The sequence below is a fragment of the Lepidochelys kempii genome, chromosome 9 (genome assembly GCF_965140265.1).
Source record: "Lepidochelys kempii isolate rLepKem1 chromosome 9, rLepKem1.hap2, whole genome shotgun sequence".
In the NCBI taxonomy this organism is placed as follows: domain Eukaryota; kingdom Metazoa; phylum Chordata; order Testudines; family Cheloniidae; genus Lepidochelys; species Lepidochelys kempii.
This window is the reverse complement of record NC_133264.1, coordinates 47,710,876-47,731,274: the sequence shown is the minus strand read 5'-3', so window position 1 is coordinate 47,731,274 and position 20,399 is coordinate 47,710,876. Positions and strand designations below refer to the sequence as shown.

Below are 20,399 nucleotides of genomic sequence, written 5' to 3'. Positions count from 1 at the left end.
TTCATTTGCGGACCCTTAAAAAATTTCAAATGGAGGTGCAGCCCTTTTGGAAATCTTACCCATAGGCTGCAGACCCACAGGGGTTCACAGACCAGAGGTTGAAATCCACTGTCTTAGATTGTAAGCTCTTCAGGACCAAGACCCTGTCTCTGCCTATCACTAGTGGGGTCTCAGAGCACTACAGTGATATATATATTCAGTAATAATGACACATGTAACCCCACAATAATTCAGTTAGATAGAGTTCAGCTGGTCAGAAAGAGATTTGGTGATTTCTGTCTGCATGCTGAGGTTTATTAAAATAAAAATATACAAACCCCACAAAGGAAAATATTGGTTAAATATGCCAGGTAAAGACAAAGGCTAAAAATGATCAATCAATGGCTGTACTTGGGAATCATCTTCTAGTTGCAGTGCAACTAGTACAAAGACTAGATGACCCTTGCGGTCCCTTCTAGCCCTGTGATTCTATGGCCATGCTGTGTGCTATTAAATATAAACAAAAGACCGAGGGAATTGGGACTTGTGGGATCTGTACCCCAGCTCTGCTTCTGACTTGCTGTGTCTCTTCAGGCAAGTCGCTAAGTCAAAGTTTTCAAACATGGATGACAAAAGCTAGGTACCTGACTCCATATTCAGGCATCTCAATGACTTCAGTGCGATCTCTAGGTGCTTGGCACCTGTGAAAACCAGTCTCGTTATTTAGCTTTCTGAATAACACAGCAGGTCAGTGGCAGCGCTGGGGCATAAACCATTGACTTCCAGTTTCTTGCTCTAACCACTAGATTTTCTTCTTCCACCTCTTGTTTCCTGCCTGTATCTTTTATACAAGGATCCTTCCTCTGTAACACTGATTTATTTTTTCCCCTTGTCCCCCTTTGCACTCCCACATGGCAGTGGAATAAAATGGAGACCATTGTCAATGCGCAGCTGGAGGGCCACCGTTCCATGAACCCATGTCCTGTGTACGATGAAGTCACTGGGAACCTCATTCTGTTCTTTATAGCTGTCCCAGGAAAGGTCTCTGAAAACTACCAGATCAAGACAAAGACCAACTTGGTCCATCTGTGCCAGGTCACCAGCACTGATAATGGATGCTCCTGGAGCCCCGCGAAGGATCTCACTGAGACTGTCATTGGCACAGCACACAAGGACTGGGCCACCTTTGCAGTGGGACCAGGCCACGGTTTACAGTTGCTCAATGAGGCTCGGAGTCTCGTGATTCCTGCCTACGCCTATCGGATACTTGACCCTGGGAAAAAACCCACCCCACATGCCTTCTGCTTTGTTAGTTCTGACCACGGGAAGACCTGGGCAATGGGGAACTTTGTGGCAAAGGAGAGTGCTCTGGAGTGCCAGGTAGCTGAAGTGCACAGCCAAGGAGAGAGGGTGCTGTACTGCAATGCTAGAAGCAGCCAGGGAGCCAGAGTCCAGGCTGTGAGCTACAACCATGGGATGGGTTTTGATGGTGGTCAGCAGATTGAGAAGCTGGTAGAACCTCCCCATGGCTGCCATGGGAGTGTTACTGGCTTCCCAAGTCCTGCTAACATGAAGTCAGAGTGTCAGGACAGCTGGGTGCTCTACTCTCACCCCACAGACCCAGCTGGGCGGAGAAATTTAGGAGTGTACCTCAACAAGTGTCCCTTAGATCCCGCATGCTGGACAAGACCCACTCTCATCTTCAAGGGCTTGTGTGCTTATTCAGATCTGCAGCACATGGGGCAAGGCCCTGATGGCTTCCCACTGTTTTGCTGCCTGTTTGAGTTTGGCACCAGCTCGCAATACAAAGAGATTGTCTTCCTTATGTTCACTTTGAAACAAGCCTTTCCATCCGAGTGCTGAGCCACAGTGGACAGGCGCATTCAGTGTCTGCCTGAGAATCACCTTAGCTGACACTTCACTGCCATGTCTCACCTGTCAGCAAATGGCTTTTATCGCCTGCCTTTGTCCTGGCTGCGAAGCCATATGAAATGGATTGCTTTTCTTTTGCTGTTTCCTCCTCCACCCCTTCCCGCCTGGCTGCCTTTTTCAGCACCAAATAGCAAGAGTGAATGTGATTTTCATATAGTGCCATTCAGACTCACCAACGCAGCCAGTGTGTGGGCAGATGTGGTGTCCGTTACCTGCCCAACATTATTTAATAGACTGCCTGGGATGCTCCTTTGAAAATGGACATCATTGGTATCCCCTGTGCTTTGCAATAATGTCATCCCTACCTTTACCCCTTATTCCTCCCCTACCCCGTCTCTCCTGAAATCCTTCTCTGGGCCATCAGCACATTGTGTTCTGAAAACTGCACCTCCCTGCTCTCTCAGCTTCTGGGGAGCCAGGATGCTGTGGCCGGATTGTTCTCTTTCTCATATCATACTATGCCATCCGCTGTCTTTTTCCCTGGCTTCCTACCCATTTCTGGATCATAGAATCATAGACTGGAAGGGACCTCGAAAGGTTATCTAGTCCAGTCCCCTGCACTCAAGGCAGGACTAAGTATTATCTAGGCCATCTCTGACCGGTGTTTATCCAACCTGCTCTTAAAAATCTCCAATGATAGAGATTGCACAACCTCCCTAGACAATTTATTTCAGGGCTTAACCACCCTGACAGTTAGGAAGTTTTTCCTAATGTCCAACCTAAACTGCCGTTGCTGCAATTTAAGCCCATTGTTTCTTCTCCTATTCTCAGACGTTAAGGAGAACTATTTTTCTCCCTTCTCCTTGTAACAGCCTTTTATATACTTGAAAACTGTTATCATGTCCCCCCACAGTCTTCTCTCCTCCAGACTAAACAAACCAAATTTTTTAAATCTTCTCTGATATGTCATGTTTTCTAGACCTTTAATAATTCTTTTTGCTCTTTTCTGGACTTTCTCCAATTTGTCCATATCTTTCCTGAAATGTGGCGCCCTGAACTGGACACAAGACTCCAGCTGAGGCCTAATCAGTGCGGAGTAGAGCAGAAGTATTACTTCTCGTGTCTTGCTTACAGCACTCCTGGATCCAGTTCAGGATTGCTCTCCTGGAATTCAAGTCATTGCTTCCCTGGACGCACTCCAGTCTAGCTAATATCTACCACTCATGCGCCTCCAATCCCAGCCTCTTCTCCTAGGTAGCTCTTTCTCTTGCACTGCCCCATGCAGCAGGATTTCTCACAGCAAAGAAAGCCTCAGCCACTCCCTCTCTTGAAATCTTACGTGGTCCAGCCTGTTCCCTTTCAAACACGGGGGTAGCTCCAGTAGATCACTTGCAGGAAGAAGACCAGATCTTAAGAAGAGGGAGGGGGGAATTTGGCCTGCATCAGAACTACAGGGTTAGGCCCAATAAGTATGGCCACTAATGGCAATTTCAAGTTTACTATGTTGAGAGGGATGAAGTGAGCTGTAGCTCACGAAAGCTCATGCTCAAATAAATTGGTTAGTCTCTAAGGTGCCACAAGTACTCCTTTTCTTTTTGCAAATACAGACTAACACAGCTGTTACTCTGAAACCTATGTTGAGAGGGGAGATGCATGAATGTCCTATTAACCAAGGAGTGGGCCGTGAACCATCGGAGTTGTAGTGTTTTCTGAGAATTCTAAATAAAACAGGCTGGAGATTGCTCTTATAATCTCTGGCAAGTCCAGGTGGCTAGAAAGCATGATTATCCTTATTATACAGCATTTTCTGTGTACGTGGCCCTGTAAAAGAGGTGCAGTGTGTCAAACCGCTAATGGGTCCCTGCCCCAATTGGCTCACAAGAACACAGTGTAATACAAGCAAACACAGGCATGAGCATATTCTTGCCAGAAGGATTTATGGAGTAGATGGATCTTCAGGAGTTGTTTTTTGAAGGAAGCCGCCTGGCCTATGGTGAGTCATAGGGTTAGAAGGGACCCGCAAGGGTCATGTACTCTAACCCCCAAGGGAGTAAGAGGTTCTGGTAGATATGTGGTGTGGTGTGAAGGGAGGTACAAAGTTGGTTGGGGGGGGCGGTTTATGACCAACTTATTGAATGTTTATTTCATTACAGCACTGTGGCCAATGGTAAACTACAATGAAAAACTGCTCACAAGTTCAAAAACCAAATGATGCAGCACATCCACACACTGGTGCCAGGGGTCTTTGGCTACCAAGCGTGAAAACACATTTGTACACCTTCCCATAATATATATTTACATAAACATGTATTTTGATTAAAATTCCAGGCAGACAATTTAAAAAAATTATTGATGAGGATGAGCCTCAGCAATCCAATAATTGCCCAGTGGAGAAAAAACACATTTGAACTACTGCGTCTCTATTCTAGAGTAAAAATGAAATGCTTCCCAAAGTTTGTGATCCTGTATTGAGCATGAAATTCCAACAGTATTTCTTCCAGGTGGGTGGCAAAGGGAGTGACCAGAAATGAATCAACAGCAAACACCAGGGAAGGGAGGGTAGAGGTGTAGGCTGGGGTGGAAGTATGGAGAGCTATGGAAGTTTGACCCAGTTCTCTGGACCCAGTTCTTCTGTTCCTGCAGAAAGATGCAGTCCAAGGTATTTGCAGTATAACAGACTGGGTGGGTGTGTGTGCCCGCACAATGGCTCCAAGGGAAACATATTTATTTGCTTTATTAGTGAGGTAAAGTATTTGCTTTTTGGGGCTTTAGCAGGGCCTTTCCATGCCAGTTAGAGCAGTGACCCATGTAGGACTGTGTCAGGTTGACACTACCATTGCCTGTTGGAGTTTCTGCATGCTTGAGTGCCCTCTTGCTTGCTTCTTATTGTGTTCCTGGCTTTTGAAAGGGAGATGGTGAGCCTGCAGCAGCTGGAGGCCCACAAAAGCATTCTTGCGTGAGAGATCTGGGTGGCTGTTTTAAAAAAAATACTTCCAGATCTCACTTAATTTCCCTTACTCCACTAGTTCCGCCTGAAGGCACCTGCAGTAGACAGGTCCGGCCCACCCTCGGCACAGACTGGGGAACAAAGTATGATAGGAACTATGGAATCTCATGGCCAGCTCAAAGAAATCTGTAATTTCCCACTCCACTCCCCTCCCCAAGCTGCAGACTAACTAACAGGCTGGGCTGGAGTAGCTACAAAGTGAGAAGCAATTCGGTGGCTGATAAAAGAATGACAGGTTTCAGAGGAACAGCCGTGTTAGTCTGTATTCGCAAAAAGAAAAGGAGTACTTGTGGCACCTTAGAGACTAACCAATTTATTTGAGCATGAGCTTTCGTGAGCTACAGCTCACTTCATCTGATGAAGTGAGCTGTAGCTCACGAAAGCTCATGCTCAAATAAATTGGTTAGTCTCTAAGGTGCCACAAGTACTCCTTTTCTTTTTGATAAAAGAATGTCACTTGGCAGGTTTGTTTTCAGATCTAGGCCAGAGGCCAAAGTGCCCCCTTGTGGCCAACAGCATATTACTATTGCCTGACCAGCTTCTGGCTATTTTAAGCAAAGTGCTCTGGTTTGGAATCTGCCCTTAGGTTTAACCTCTCTTGTCATTAACATTAGGAAATGCTTTCTGTTCCGTGATACCTGGGAGCCTCTCTGGGCTCTTCTCATCTGTCCACGCTCAGCAGTAGCTATTGAGAGCAGGTGAGAGGACCTTGTTGACAAACCATGCAGTGTGATGTTGTGTGGTCTCATGGGGTGACTGACTGCTGGGTGCTTTGAGCCATAATGCAAATAGCACTGATCCAGTGCACTGTTGCTTTCACAATTGCAGGTGCTGGCACACACTGTACTACTTTGGCCGTTGGGTTTTGTGTGTGCGTCCTGGGTGGTGTTATATGCAGGAGGACAGACTAGCTGATCTGGTCGTGCTTTCTGGCCTTAACTCTATGGCTGAAAACCCAGTTCATGTAATATGTGCATCCTACCACCTCTGATAGACCAGGTGGAATAACATCTCCACACTGTGGAAAAAATGTTTGGGCTTTGTCCATAGGCAGCTAAGACTTCAAATGTGATTGTCCAACACCGCAACGTGTCCCAGTTCTTTGGCTGTGGCATCATTCTCTCAATTATAATGAAATATGGCTGCTGCTGTGGTTGTCCAAAGGGTTATTTTCCAGGCTGCTGCTTCTGCTTTGGATTCTTGTGCCCGGCTTTCCCTTTTTTATTCTCTTGTTTTACAATGGGCACCAATCCAGACGTGTGCCACTTTGCTGGGATTATGATATCACAGTATCTTCTGAGTAGAAGAAGAAAACAGTGCAGGTACCTGTCCTGGTGGTGGGCCCTGCGGTTTTAATGTCGCCTTCCATGTAGTGATACCCATCATAGAGACTGCAGGGTGCAACAAGATCACTGTGCTTTCCCTCCAGTGGTATATATGCCAGTTCTCGGCAAGACAACTTCCAAAATCTCCTCTTCCCGTGGAAGAGCTAATCAGATCTCCTGAACAGCTCTTCTCCAACACAAACACACACACAAGGAAAGTTCACTGCTGCAGGAGTTACGGTAAGTGAGGCTAGAGAGCAGACTACTGTCTCTGGGTAGGGTAGTATGATTCACACTCCATTCTTTGGGAATCAGGCATCCGACTCCAGGGGGTCCACACACACTAACCACATGGCAATCCCGCTGTAGTCTTTTCCCACTGTGATAGGACTCACCCACCAGCAGCATAAGAACTAGGCCCCATTGTCTTTTGAAACAATGTCCTCCACATGCCACTTGAGACCATGTTGTAGTTTATGGTCTTACAGTGGGATTAATCTTTTAACAACATAGGAACTGGACTGAGCGCTATTTTGGGGCAGTGGAATCTGCATGGTATCCCTCCAGGATGCCACCTGCCTTTTTTTTTCTGAGGTCCACCTCAAACACATGTGGCATACCCCAGCTTCTCTGCATATTTGCGCTTGGTTGTTCTGCACAACTGGGCACAGTGGCGCCTTCAGCCAGATGCATGGTACATGCCATTGGCAGGGTGCCAGTTAAGGGGCAGGGCCACCAGTGTGGAGGAAGGGGGAGTTTGCCCCAAGCCTCCCATCTGAGAGGACCCCCAAACTGAGTGGTATTGTGACCTGGTGTGCTGGTTGGCAATGCCAGTCACTGAAATGGGGCCTAGCTGCTCCTCCATCATGACATTTGAAGTTAAAGTGAGAGTGGTTCCACTGTGAGTACCATGTAAAACCTCTCTGGGGCACCCCTTGCTGGAATTAGCATATCTGAAGGAAGACGCAGCTCAGAGTCTTCCAAAAGCTGACACCTCGCTGAGGTACCTGCAGGAGTATTTTCAGCCACAGATAAACATTAAAGAGACTAATTAGTCTTGTGACCGAATCAGCTGGGCTCGTGCCTTTTCAGGGGTGCACCACGGTGCTGAGAATTTAAAGCCTCTTATTACCTGGCACGAACTTCCAGTAAGTCAGCAGAACCTGTACTATAAGACAGCAAGGCTAATCTTGTTCACCAGCAACACTCACTCTGGGTCTGCTTGTAAGGTTACTGTATGGAACGCTCCTCCCTGCTGTGTTGAGCAGTGGTTTACCATGGCCTTGACATTTGGAGCTGTGCTGCTTCCTGCTGCAGCCACCATGCATCAGTGGCGGCGTGTCAGCCTAGGCGAATGAGACACGCCCAACCAGCACCTTCAGCAGCGAACTCCCCAACGCTGCGTTTATTGTGTCTATACGCTGATGTTTAAGGACGGTTAAGCATGTACATGTTAGATAAGGGACGTAAGTCCACAAGCAGGGGCTTGTGATTTAATTTAAATGTGCTACTCGCTCTCTCCCCGTCCCCGCAGTGAAACGCAATGCCAGAAAACGTAGGGCTCTGGGTGAAGCTCAAATAATGGTATAGGCAGGAGTGCCTCAGGAAGCTGTCTTGTTGCCATGGTGACAAACCACACCTAGGAGTCTCTTCATGAGAGCATGTGGCAACCAGGGGCTTGGTGAGGCCCTGGCAGGATTGCAGCAGTTTAGGCCAGTTCTGACAGCAGGGCTGCTGGGGGCCCCCCTCCCAGCACTGACAGAGCTCCACAGCTGAGGGGCCCAAGACACAAGGGCGCAAGGTGTTGGGGAGGTTGCCGTCCTCCTGGCCCAGTGGACTGCAAGGAGGACAAGCTGCGCGGGAGGCCACTCTGAGGCTGAACCGGTCCTGCCCAGGGACGGCTCCCACGTTCCTGGCTGGGGAGGGAGGGAGCAGTGCCATGACAGCGGAGCTTCAGAGGGCTTCCTGCAGACGCAAGGAGCGGCGGGGGGGTAGGGGGGGGGGCTGTAGTCCTGGCAGGGCAGAGCAGAGACACGCCCCAGCCAGGAGTGCCGGGAGGAGGACATATATTGGAATTCGTGAGACTTTGTGGTATGTGCCTCACCTACCAAAAGTCATCAGCCACCACTGCAATGCAGGGAAGCTACAGCAGCGGCCGCCATGGCCGGTCCTGAGAAGCTGACCCAGCTTGTGGCTAGCAGGCTGCTGCTATGTGTAGGACTGTGCAATTGATTGTAACGTCCCCTTTTCACACCCACGCACTTCATGCCAGGCAGAACAGTGCTGTGCCAGCCCACCTGAACACATTGAGCTCACACACAGCCCACCCACGTGCCTCACAAACATTGGTGATAGTGCCTGGGACAAGGTCTTTCGTATGGCACCCGCTGAAGCAGTGCAGTCTACAGTAGTTACTCCTCAGGATGGACAGGAAACCACAAGCATTGCAGCCACGCCAGTTCAGCTATTCTCCTACCTCCTTCCCACAACATAGGGCCTTGTGTATGGAAATAACTCGGAAGTCCTGAGCTCAACAGCAGCGCTGGACCATACGGAGGCTCCAAATGCGCTGGTGCAACCACTGCTGTCAGGAACACGGGGCCAGATTCTGGGCCAAGCCCCCTTAATTTCCCTCCCCCAAAAGCAATGACCAGTCCAGTGCAATTCCAGCTTGCTCTGTTACATCCTGCTGCCCTTGTCCTAAGGGTCTGTTCTGGCAGCTGGGGATCGCTGGAGCTCAGTGACTCCCCAACCATGTCCCTTGTAACATAGCCACCTCACTTCCCCCATCCCTGGGAGGGGGGTTGGGTAGAGCTGACACTGGCTCTGCACCGCATGGGGACTCCCCAGGCAAGCAGAATCCGGAGCAGGCAGTTAAGCTGGCTCTCCAACCGCTTTGAGTTGGGGCCAAAGTGTGCATGTACCAGAATGGTTCTGTCAAAAGCAGCTAGTTGTAAGTACGGGTCAGACAACCAAACATGTCACACAGTCAGTGTCTCTGCAATGTCCCTGTTTGCTTGCTGTAGACACACCCTCGGTTGTCATGTTCACTGCCTTGGAGACTAGCACTGAGCATGCCATGAAGTGAGCACAGGGGTGGGACAGGAACCTAAAGAAGCCATGTATAGACAAAGAAAGGGGAAGTGAAAGCACCAGCCTCCCTCTCCCTTTGCAGACTGGCCAAGTGTTTCTGTCCCATCCCACCTTGGGCTTTCGGGGTCTGACTTACCTTTGAGTGCGACTAACGCTGTGTCACAGAGGGAGATGTGCAGTTGTTGTCACCAGATCCCAGGACAAAGTTTGCCTGTAAGACTGACTTGTTTCCACGCAGGCTGGGCATAGTTTACAAGGTTCCTTCAAGTGCCATATGACACCCTGCTAGATTTTCAGGTCAGATTGTATTGAAGATTAAAGCAGCAATACAGCAGGTAAGAAAGGAGCGCTCTGGGGACAGCAAGCCCAATGCTAATAATCCTGTTATTGTTTAGTCTCCTAAGGGGCCTTTGGTGGGTAAGAGGGGAAATAATAATCTCTAGCTCTTACACAGCACTTGTCATCAGTAGCTCTCAAAGTGCTTCACAGCCTTCAATGTATTTACCCTCCCATCACCCTGTAAGGCCAGCCAGTGCTATTATCCCCATTGTACACAGGGGGAACTGTGTTACAGAGAGATTAAGGTCTGTCTATAGCGGGGTGGGCAAACTTTTTGGCCTGAGGGCCGCATCTGGGTATGGAAATTGTATGGTGGGCCATGAATGCTCACGAAATTGGGGTTGGGATGCAAGAGGGGGTGAGGGCTCTGACTGGGGGTGTGGGATCTGGGGTGGGGCCAGAAATGAGGAGTTCAGAGTGTGAGAGGAGGTTCCAGGCTGGGGTAGGCGGTTGGGGTGCGGGGGGTGGGGAGGTGTCAAGGGCTCCGGCTGGAGGTGAGGGCTCGGGATGAGGGATTTGTGGTGTAGGAGGGTGCTCCAGGCTGCGACCAAGGGGTTCAGCGGGTGGGAGGGGGATCAGGGCAGGGGAAGGGGGTTGGGGCACGGGGGAAAAAGGGCTCTGGCTGGGGGGGTGGGCTCTGGGGTGGGACCAGATATGAGGATTTCAGGGTGCAGGAGGGGGCTCCAGGCTCGGGCAGGGGTGCAGGCGGCGCTTACCTCAAGCAGCTCCTGGAAGCAGCAGCATGTCCCTTCTCCAGCTCCTATGCAGAGGTGTTGCCAGGTGGATCTGCGCACTGTCCCGTCCTAGTTGCAGCCCCTGCAGCTCCCATTAGCCACAGTTCCCGGCCAATGAGAGCTGTGGGGGTGGCGCTTGGGGTGGGGGCAGCGTGCAGAGCCCCCTGGCTGCCCGTAAATGTAGGAGCCGGAGGAGGGACATGCTGCTGCTTCCGGGAGCCTCAGCGTGCACACACAGAGCAGCCTCCGACCCCGCTCCCTGGCTGGAGCATGGGAGCAGAGCAAGCCCCAGACCCCACTCCCCAGCGTGAGCTCGAGGGCTGGATTAAACCGGCTGGAAGGTCATATGTGGCACTCGGACCATGGTTTGCCCACTCCTGGTCTATACTATAGCTGCTCTAGGTCTGCTGCTGTAGTATAGATGCTTCCTCCTTCAACGGACAGGCATTTTCCATAGAAGTAAGGCAGTCCACCTCTCCAAGTGGCGGTCGCTAGGTTGGCAGAGGAATTCTTCCATCGATGTAGCCGCATCTACACTGGGGGTTAGGTTGACATAACTGCGGTGCTCAGGGTGTGAAATTTTTCATTGTCCTGAGTGATGTAGCTGGGTTGATCTAATTTTCAAGTGCAGACCAGGCCTAAGTGATTTGTGCAAGGTCGCCCAGGAAATCTGTGGCACAGCTGGGAATTGAACCCTGGTCTCCCAACCCCTAGGCTAGGGCCCTAACCACTGGACAGAGGCAGGGAAAGTGAGAGAGGAGGAAGGATAGGGATGGAAAAAGAGAGGACCTGGCTTAGCTCTCAGTTACAGTGCTGTAAATCAAAGGAAATTCCAGTGAAGTCCATGAAGCTGCTCCAAAGTGGGGGAGCAGAATTGCGCCCCTGGCTGGGACTTTCTGATGCAGAATAGGGGGGACACAGGTGGTTAACCACTTGAGTTACAGTGTTGAGGGGGAGCGGAGGTTGGAGGAACGTGTCATGCTCACTCTGAGCTGTTTGATTTCTGAGGAAGTCGTCCTCGGCTTGGTTTCCTTTCCCTCTCTGTACCATTGAAACAGGAAGCTGGTGAGCTGCAGCTGCTGAGTGTTACTGAGACACACGAACGGCTCTGGCAGCTTCTAAACACTGACTGCTGGATTGTCAATAATGTTTCCTCCAGCTCTGGCAATGGATCGGTGCTGGTACCATGGGAACATCACTCGCTCCAAGGCTGAGGACTTGCTCTCCAAAGTGGGAAAGGATGGCAGCTTCCTAGTGCGGGCCAGTGAGTCGATCTCCTCAGCGTACGCGCTCTGTGTTCTGTAAGTATAGCTCTTACCTTTCGTGGGGCTCCATTGCTCCTGCCCGCTCTGTGTAGGGACTACCCCTACCTCCTCCCCAGCACAGAGACACAGCCACCCCACCTATCAGGAAGGTGCGACCTACCAGTGTGGTAGGTTTAACCTGGCCTGGCCACAGAGTGTGATGGAGGGGATTGAAAGAAACCACATTTGTGACAGTTGTTGTGGAACAAACCACACTAGTGAGGGGAGGCCAAAAACCCCTGATCCAAAAGGAGACAAAAATCCAAGGATGTCTCATGGATCGATGCGTTCAGAGATGGGGAACCATCCTGTTATCTCTGGTCTGTCTGAATGACCCTCCCACTTGGGTCTTGTTCTCTTTGGAGTGGGGGGAAAAAAACCCTGAGCATGGCGCCCACCAGGCATTCTCTCCCATTGAAATACTCAGAGCTCAGCACATGTTTGACACCGCAGGTTGGTCAGTAAATGCCTTTTTCAGTCTGGCAGGTGTACTGCAAATGTGCAGGTAGCTTTGTGTGCCAACACTGGTCCTTACAGAGGCTGTCTCTGATTCAGCCTGAACAGGGACGTGGTCCTACAGAGGATGCAGGGTTCTAAGGATGGTAAAAACGGGGGGGGGGGGGGGGGGGAGGGGAAATCTCCCAGTGTCCTTAGCAGCTATTTCACTCCAAGTCAAAGACCCTTCCCCTGGAATGAAGATTAGGGATTGAATTGGAGAGATCAATGGCTCTGGTCTTGTTTGACTGAGTGCAGCTGATATAGTTGGTGTCAGGAGAGGCTGAGGCAGAGAGAGAGATCAGATTCAAGAGTTTGAGACTTTTTAAATTTTGTCGCAGAGAACCATCATGCCATAGAATCATAGGGCTAAAAGGGACTACAAGTGTTATCTAGTCTAACCCCCTGCCAAGAAGCAAGATTTGTTGTGTATAAACCATCCAAAGATGGTGTCAGCCTATGAGAAATCAAATTAGCCTGCTAGGACCCCAGGCCTAACAATCATTTCATTTCACAGCTGCTGGGAACAGACTTTAAAAAAATCTCACCACGTTTTTCTTAGTAACCAAATAACAAGCAGGTTTCTTGCTGCTGCTTCCTCTTTAAAGTACATTTGTCTCTGTTCTAAAAAGAGGAGCTGCTGCTTGAGCTGTGGTCTAACCGTCCACCTTTGAGCTCCAGCTTCTGGGGACAGTACAATACATGATGGAGAGTGTGAGTCTCAGAAAGAGTGCATGGGGCAGGCTAGCATGTCCTCCTGCACATATGTTGGATGGTAATGGGATGGTGGTGGTGCAGAGAGGGGAGTGCACAGTGGGGAGAGCATGCGTGTGTGTGGAGAGGGTGGCATATGGAAGGAAGGGATGTGCATGTGGAGGGCAGGGAGTGTTTGGTAGGTGTGTTTGTGTATGGGGGGCAGAGGGAGGATGGGTGTCTGCAGACATGGAACATTTACATCTCTGGGGTTGGGGATTGTCTGCATGTAATTTAGAGCTGGTGCCAAAGTCACTTGTTCCTGAACTATAACTTGGAATAAATAGCACAAATTGGCTTCTTCAGGGGCGCTTGCAAGATCCCTTTTATTTGCTTTGAACAAACACACACACAAACAAAATACTGTTTGCAGACACTAGGAAGCTGCGAATATTTGCATCAGTTTTCCCTCTGAAGCGTTTCCGCAGCCATCTTTGAAAGCCCTTTGCGCAGTTCTGAGAGACAAGGAATCAGGGAACAGAAACAACATGGTGACCAAAGTTGTCTAAAATGGGGGCCAAAAGTCAGGCTCCTCAGTCCATATTTAGATGCTTAAATAAGTGGGCTGGGTTTCAGAGGTGCTGAGCACCAGCAGCTTTCTCTGAAGTCATTGGGAGCTGCTAGGCACTCAGCACTTTTGAAATTCAGGCCACTTGTTATTTAGGTGCCTAAATATACTACTAAGAACCTCACTGTAAGCCCCCATTTTTGAAAATCTCAGGCCACATAACTTCAATGACCAATCATGCAGCACAAATAGCAAATTAGGAAGAGAGAATGCTTGAAGCAGTAGTCGTGGGTGGACAGGTCATAAGCAAATTATAGGCCAAAATGTGTCACCCAACCCATGTGTCGATTACTGGGACAATTTATAAAATCAAGTCTGCTGGTGGATAATTCACTAAGAGAATAGGGACTAAACATGCTGAATAAATTGTTCACTGGGAATAGATCTCCCAGCTCGGGTGGTAACAACAAACCATCCCAGTTTCTCAGTGTTAAGGGTAAAGTGCTTCTCATGTTTACTGGAGCTGCTCGGAACATTTTCAACTAAATATGTTTTTATCGAAATATGATGATTAGTCAAAGCCGAGATGTTTTGTGGAGTCGTATCAATTTTGATTAAGTTTTCAACAGGAAGATGTCTGAGCTCCAGGGCGCTCTGGTCTCTTCTGAGCCAAGAGAAAAAGAGAACCAAATAAAAACCCTGACCTTTTGGATACAAAACCAAATATTTCGACACAATTCTGCTTTGCAAAAACATTCAAAAGGTTCTAATATGGAGCGAAAACAAACTTCAGCACTTCAAAAGTTGTCACCAAGCAGACCTGTCATTCTCCAGCCAGAGCTAATATTCATCTAGCAGCTCCATTGAAATTAGAATGGGGACTTGAATAATTTTTTATCCTGCTGAGCCAAATAGATTTTCCTGGAGGGATGTTGCAGGAAAATAATTATTTGAATAATGACAGACCGAGGGGGTGTGTGTGTAAGTAATAATGCCTTCCCTTCTTTTATTGCTCCGACAGCAGCAAAATAGAACTTAGAAGACAAATTGTACAAACAGCAAATACACAGTGAATGCCCTCCTCCAGACACTTTCATCCTCTGTTCTGTAGTCTAATCCTTATGACCTGATTGCCCCAGGAAAGGCAAGGACCAGAGTGATTCTTCTTCTTTCCATGTTACTGGAACGCTTGGTTTGCCCGTTTATTAACTAGAAATGACTACTGAGTTCTTGCACTCAAGGAATTCAACGGGAAATGATTGCCTAGCTCATGAACTCAGAAAGGGTTTAACAGCAGCTGTGTCTGAAACTAGCATTATCCCTCCACTGGGACCTTCTGTCTTGATGTGCTTTTGTTCAAGATGATGGAAAACATAAACAGTTAGACAGGGAGGGAAGCTACGGGGGGGAAGACTGTATTTTCCTTGTGTGTCTTTATTAAAAACCCATGGCTTTCCTTTAAGATCCTTCTAGGAAAATCACTATTTTAAAGACCAGATACAATGGCTCTAGATCATGTACCAATTGAAAGCAGCGCTAACAAATATCTGCAAAATCACTAGGTTGGAAGTTCGTGCGTCGGAACTCTTCAGATGTAGCACTGTGAAGCCATTTGGCAATGATAAGGATTTCTTCCAGGAAACCCAAAAAGAAACTCCCTTGCAGGACTTAGCACCTCTTAGAGAGTTTGTCCCAAACACAAAGGCACCAAGACCTGGATGGACCAGTATTGCCCTCATCTACTGGGCAATGAAACTGGAAAAAGCTGGGGTGTTGGGTGTGATAAAGAGCGGATGTTTTGAGGTGGGAAGTGCTTCCCTTCATACACCTGAAGGCACTGGCATGTACAGAAGCTCATTTTGGTGCTGAAACCAATTAGAATACAGTGGATGAAGAGGACTTGATCCTTCTGACAAAAGAAAATTCCACTCTTTCCAGGACATGTCTCCAATTAAAGACATTTCATGCTGCCACCTCCTTTGGCCTCTTATTGGAGACTAAGCCATGCAGCATATTCTACATGCTGAAAAGTCCTTGGGACTGTAAAATGGGCATAATGATGCTGACTTCCTTTGTGACTTAGAATTCTCTGGATGAAAAGCACTCAGTGAGAGCTGGTTATTTGTTTTCCTTGTTACCAGTTGCTGATCGGCTCAGTGATGGTCTGAAAGAAGGTGAGCAGAGTTGTATCCAATATCTCTCCAATATCTGAGGGTAGCACATGTGATCTGTCCACACTGGTATTAGCTGAATTCCTAGGGGGGGTTTCCCGTCTCACTGTGTATCTGTACAGTGCTTGGCAGAGCAGGGTCCTGATTTTGGTTGGGCCCTATAGCTGCTACCATAATATACACAGTAAAGAGCAGTTCTGATTTGCAGCAAGGCCTAAGCCACACTGGAAGAGGAGAGGAAATATGCGTTCATTCCCCTTTCCCTCTTTTGCCTTCAGGAGCTCGTGCAGGGGAGGGAGCTAGGAGACAGATGAGGAAGCATGTTGGGACACATTTAGCCTCAGGAAATTGCTTTGATGGGTGCTGCATATACCATCAATATGTCCAAGATCAGCAATGCTTGTGGTTTTTTCTAAAAACATTCTTAAGAAACATCTCAAAGAGAATCTTTTTAGGTGAAAAGTGAAAGTATCTAGGACCAACGGTGGAGCAGTCCTGGTGCTTAAGAGCTAAAAGCTTAAGAGCAATGAAGTTATAACAACAAAGCAAGGCAGATAAATGGAGGTTGTTAGCCGACTGATTCATGACATTCTCCATTTGTGCATGGCTGAGTCATGAGATTGCTAAGGAGGATTCCCACAGGGAGAGCCACTTTTGCTCATACCATTCATATATCACCTTATAGCCCTTTATTAGCTTTCCCTGTAGATGTTCCTCTGGTTAAATCTCTCTAATACTACATAACAACAACCTCTGACAGCCGGTGCTTGCCACCTGATTGTGCACCCAGTGTGCTTTGATGGCCTGATAGTCATTGAGCTGGTTTGTTTATCAGTTTCATAATCTCCATACACACAAATTTTCTCTCATCAGCTACATAATCAGCACTGTTCTCATCTCAGCCCCTTTTTGCATATCTGCAGGAGGAAGTGGTGGAAGAGTTCTGCATTGACAGATAAAAACAAAACCAAATCCCACTCCTAGCGGGGAGATCCCCAACTGGTGTCAACTGTCATCGCTCCATTGACGTTAAAGGAGCTCTGATAGCTGATGAACTGCCCCTGGCTGGGTCTGGGAGCACTGAAGAGACGTGGGTAGGTGCGTGAACATCTCAGATCACTTCGCAATGAGCCCTCAGACCTGTTGTGGGGTGGCGCTGCGCTCTGAAGGGCGTTCCAGCTCTTTTCTTGTGCATCTTGCTTAAAAGAACCCAGGTTCAGAGGGAGCTGTGTGGCTAAATCCTGTAGTCAGCATTGAAAATCTCACCTCAGTGTATGAGTAACTTGGTTTTATGCTCTGTCTGACTCCAAATGCAAGGCTGTATAACCCCTAAGGAATCTCTCTCTCGCTCTCTCTTGATGTGATTCAGAAAAGCCTAGTTTGAATAAACATATATACCAAATCACAAAGGAGACAAGTATGTCGGTATGCATCAGCCAACCCTCCTCCTCGGGAAGGCTGACCACAGACCACCTTTCCTGACCCTCTGGAGATGGGCTGCAAGCCTTATCTGTTTTGCCCCTGGGGATGCTAAAACAGAATTGAGATTAGTTTTTGGAGGGAAATGGGGTTGAAATTTGTGTCCTTTGTTGGTAGAGAGCCAGTTTGTGGAGTGTGTTTTAACTTAGTGCTGGGCAGGTGCTGAGAGCTGTTGGATCACATCTGTAACCACTGGAAAGTAAATAAACATGTATTCCTCCATACTGCTGGGAGCAGCCTCCCACCCCCACCCCAGGCATTATGTGAGTTCAGCAAAATTCAGCAGCCATCAAGGAAGGCTGCACATTCTGCACGGCTCTGCCATCAGGTTGGACTTCCAGCTCTTGACAAGTTGTTGATGTGTCCCTCGTTGGACAAAGACTGAGTACCCCCTTTAGATAGGGGTCCGGTTCTGTTTTCATCTCTGTCTGGTGCAAATGAGTTTAGGCCACAGAGTGGGGCAAAGTCAGGGTAAGTCTAATTTGATTTACTGTCCACCCTGGGGAGGTGGTAGAAGAAAGTGTGGTTTATGGCTGTTCTACTTGCACTAAAATAATCAAGTGAGTTTCAACTCATACCCATTGTTATTTCAGTGCAGGTCTCTGTATGTACTCTTACTTCAGAATAAAAATATCCTATTGCAATTCAATTTAAATTAGTTAAACAAGTTTGTGTGTAGACCAACCCTTTGATTTACTCATTCAACTCTGAATTTGGCCTGGTGTCTGGGATTTCTCCCTTTTCGTTCCTTTCGGGCATGCACACTCTTCTGGCAGCCAGAGCTAGGTGCTGTTTTCTTTTTTCTGGCCAGCAGGGGAGTTGAACAACTCACTCTGAAGAGGAGTCCATCATCACTTTCTGATGTGGCCTCTACAACATGATGAAGTGCCCCCAAACTTAAGCACTGTAGGATTTTGTTAATTAATATGTCCTCAGGAAATGAACAGATATTTGAAACCCTTGTGAAAAGTAATGCACATTGGAAAACATAATCCCATCAATACATATAAAATGATTGGGTCTAAATTAGTTATTACCTCTCAGGAAAGAGATCTTGGAGTCACTGTGGATATTTCTCTGAAAACAACTGCCCAACATGCAGCAGCAGTCAAAAAAGTGAACAGAATGTTCGGAACCGTTAGGAAAGGGATAGATAATAAAACTGAAAATATCATAATGCAACTACATAAATCATGATATGCCAACACCTTGAATACTGCATGAAGTTCTGATCTCCGCATCTCAAAAAAGATATATTTGAATTGGAAAAGGTACAGAGAAGGGCAACAAAAATATGTAGGAGTAGGGAACAGCTTCCAAATGAGGAGAGATTAAAAAGACAGGGACTGTTCAGTTTAGAAAAGAGACGACCAATGTGGGATTTGATAGAGGTCTATAAAATCTTGAATGGTGTAGAGAAAGCTAATAAGGAAGTGTTATTTACCTCTTCACATAATACACAGAACTAGGGATCACCCAATGAAATTAGTAGGCATAAGGTTTAAAACGAACAAAAGGAAGTATTTCTTCACACAACACATAGTCAACCTGTGGAACTCATTGCCAGGGGATGTGATGGCCAAAACTATAAGTGGGTTCAAAAAAGAATTAGATAAGTTCACAGAGGGATAGGTCTATCAGTGGTTATTAGCCAAGATGGTCAAGGACGCAACCCCATGCTTTGGGTGTCCCTAAACCTCTGACTGTCAGAAGCTGGGAGTGGACGACGGGATGGATCTCTTGATTATTGCCCTATTCTATTTATTCCCTCTTAAACATCTGGCACTGGCTGCTGTCAGAAGACAGGATACTGGGCTAGATGGACCATTGGTCTGACCCAGTATGGCCATTCTTATGTTCTTATTAAGTCATCAGTCTATGTCAGAGTCTTCCATTCAATTTCTGTTGTTATGGAATGATGCTATGATAAGATTCCCCCATAGCTATGTTCTAACAACCTCTCCTCCAATCTGTTCCAGGTTCCAGAATTGCGTTTATACCTACAGGATTCTACCCAATAAAGAAAATAAGCTAATTGTCCAGGTAAGACATATTTGAATGCAGACACCATACCACAGATATGTATCTGGCTTAGGGCTTGTCTGAATGGGACTTTAGTGCACAGCCAGCCAGAATGCAAATCTACAGCCCCATATGGACCCTACTACAGTGCTCTAAAAGTTCCAAGCGCACTTCGCTTTACTGCCGTTTGAAATGAAAGTATGTCAAAGCACACTACAGAATTTGTAGTGTGCTATAGCAATCTTCACGTTGGACGCTACTGCACAACAAACTAGATTCACATCCTGGCTTGCCGCGTGGTGATGTCCGGCATAGACAAGCCCTGACACTTAAGATTGCTCATATGTATCATTTCACCATGGCTCTTACACTAAAACAATTAACTGTATTCATCAAAGCAACATTCACACTGAACCCAAGACTAATCTCCTTCTCCAAGCCTAAGCCCACTTCTACCACGATACTCCACCGTAGCAGTACACTAATAACCTCTCTGACACATCTGCTTTCAATTCAACAATACAACTGCTCACTGTGCACACATCAAGTAACTGAAAAGTCACACTGCAGTGAACGACCTGAACTCCAGCCTTCTAGTACTATGTTATTTAATAACTTAATGACAGTTAGCATGCTAAAATCACAAAGTTAGCATCTCTACACACCTTGCACCAGGCAGAGAAGACAAAGTGAACTACAGACTCAGAATTTAAGAGGCAGTTTAATCCAGTGCATTGGGACTCTCAGCTGGTTTCTGTTCCCAACTGTCAGTGACCAGTTGTGTGACCTTTCACAGGTCATTCCACCTCTGTTCCCTCTCCAACCCTTTGTCTTGCCAATTTAGATAGTATGAACTTTGGGCCTGTATGTTGTATAGTGCCTAGCATAAGGAGATCCCTGTTTGAGCTGGACCTTTTGGATAACACAGATTCTACTTTAGGTTTACATTGGGACTGTTAAAAAAATCATCTCACCCAGGCAATACAATGAAAGAAAGCTATATACACACATTATTGGTATGTGCACTGTTTCATCGGTACACTCCTGATACATTGTTTAATAAGGTGGCAGGATGAAGTTAAGTTTGTGCAGTGTGACTTTGATTTTTGCTGGGTTCACTAAGGGTGTTTAAGTGAAAATAAGCATGCTAGAGAGGAGATTAGAGTACTGAAGTGGTTGTATGCCATGATGGCAATAGATCAGTGCTTGGGGTTGGTCTTGTGTTGGGCATGGTTGCTATTATTATTTATAGGGCTGTCAAGCAATTAAAAAAAAGTAATCACAATTAATCGCATTGCTAAACAATAATAGAATACCA

General features: G+C 47.3%; 2 protein-coding genes across 5 annotated transcripts in view; both read left to right on the top strand.

The window, feature by feature from the left end:
• NEU2 (neuraminidase 2) overlaps positions 1-1,842 on the top strand; it is a 74,906-nt gene extending 73,064 nt beyond the window's left edge. The window contains exon 6 of the mRNA XM_073358903.1: positions 898-1,842. Within this exon, the coding sequence (XP_073215004.1) occupies positions 898-1,842 (945 nt within the window). The remainder of the gene's footprint in view (positions 1-897) is intronic.
• The window catches only part of INPP5D (inositol polyphosphate-5-phosphatase D), an 89,475-nt gene that overhangs the window by 616 nt on the left and 68,460 nt on the right, over positions 1-20,399 (top strand). For 2 of the 4 annotated variants that reach the window (XM_073360193.1, XM_073360192.1), the window contains exons 1-2: positions 11,428-11,650; positions 19,039-19,102. In XM_073360193.1, the coding sequence (XP_073216294.1) occupies positions 11,496-11,650; positions 19,039-19,102 (219 nt within the window). In that variant the 5' untranslated portion in view covers positions 11,428-11,495. Of the gene's footprint in view, positions 1-9,404; positions 9,612-11,427; positions 11,651-19,038; positions 19,103-20,399 lie in introns of those variants that run through there. The other 2 variants (XM_073360194.1, XM_073360195.1) reach the window with 2 other exon arrangements.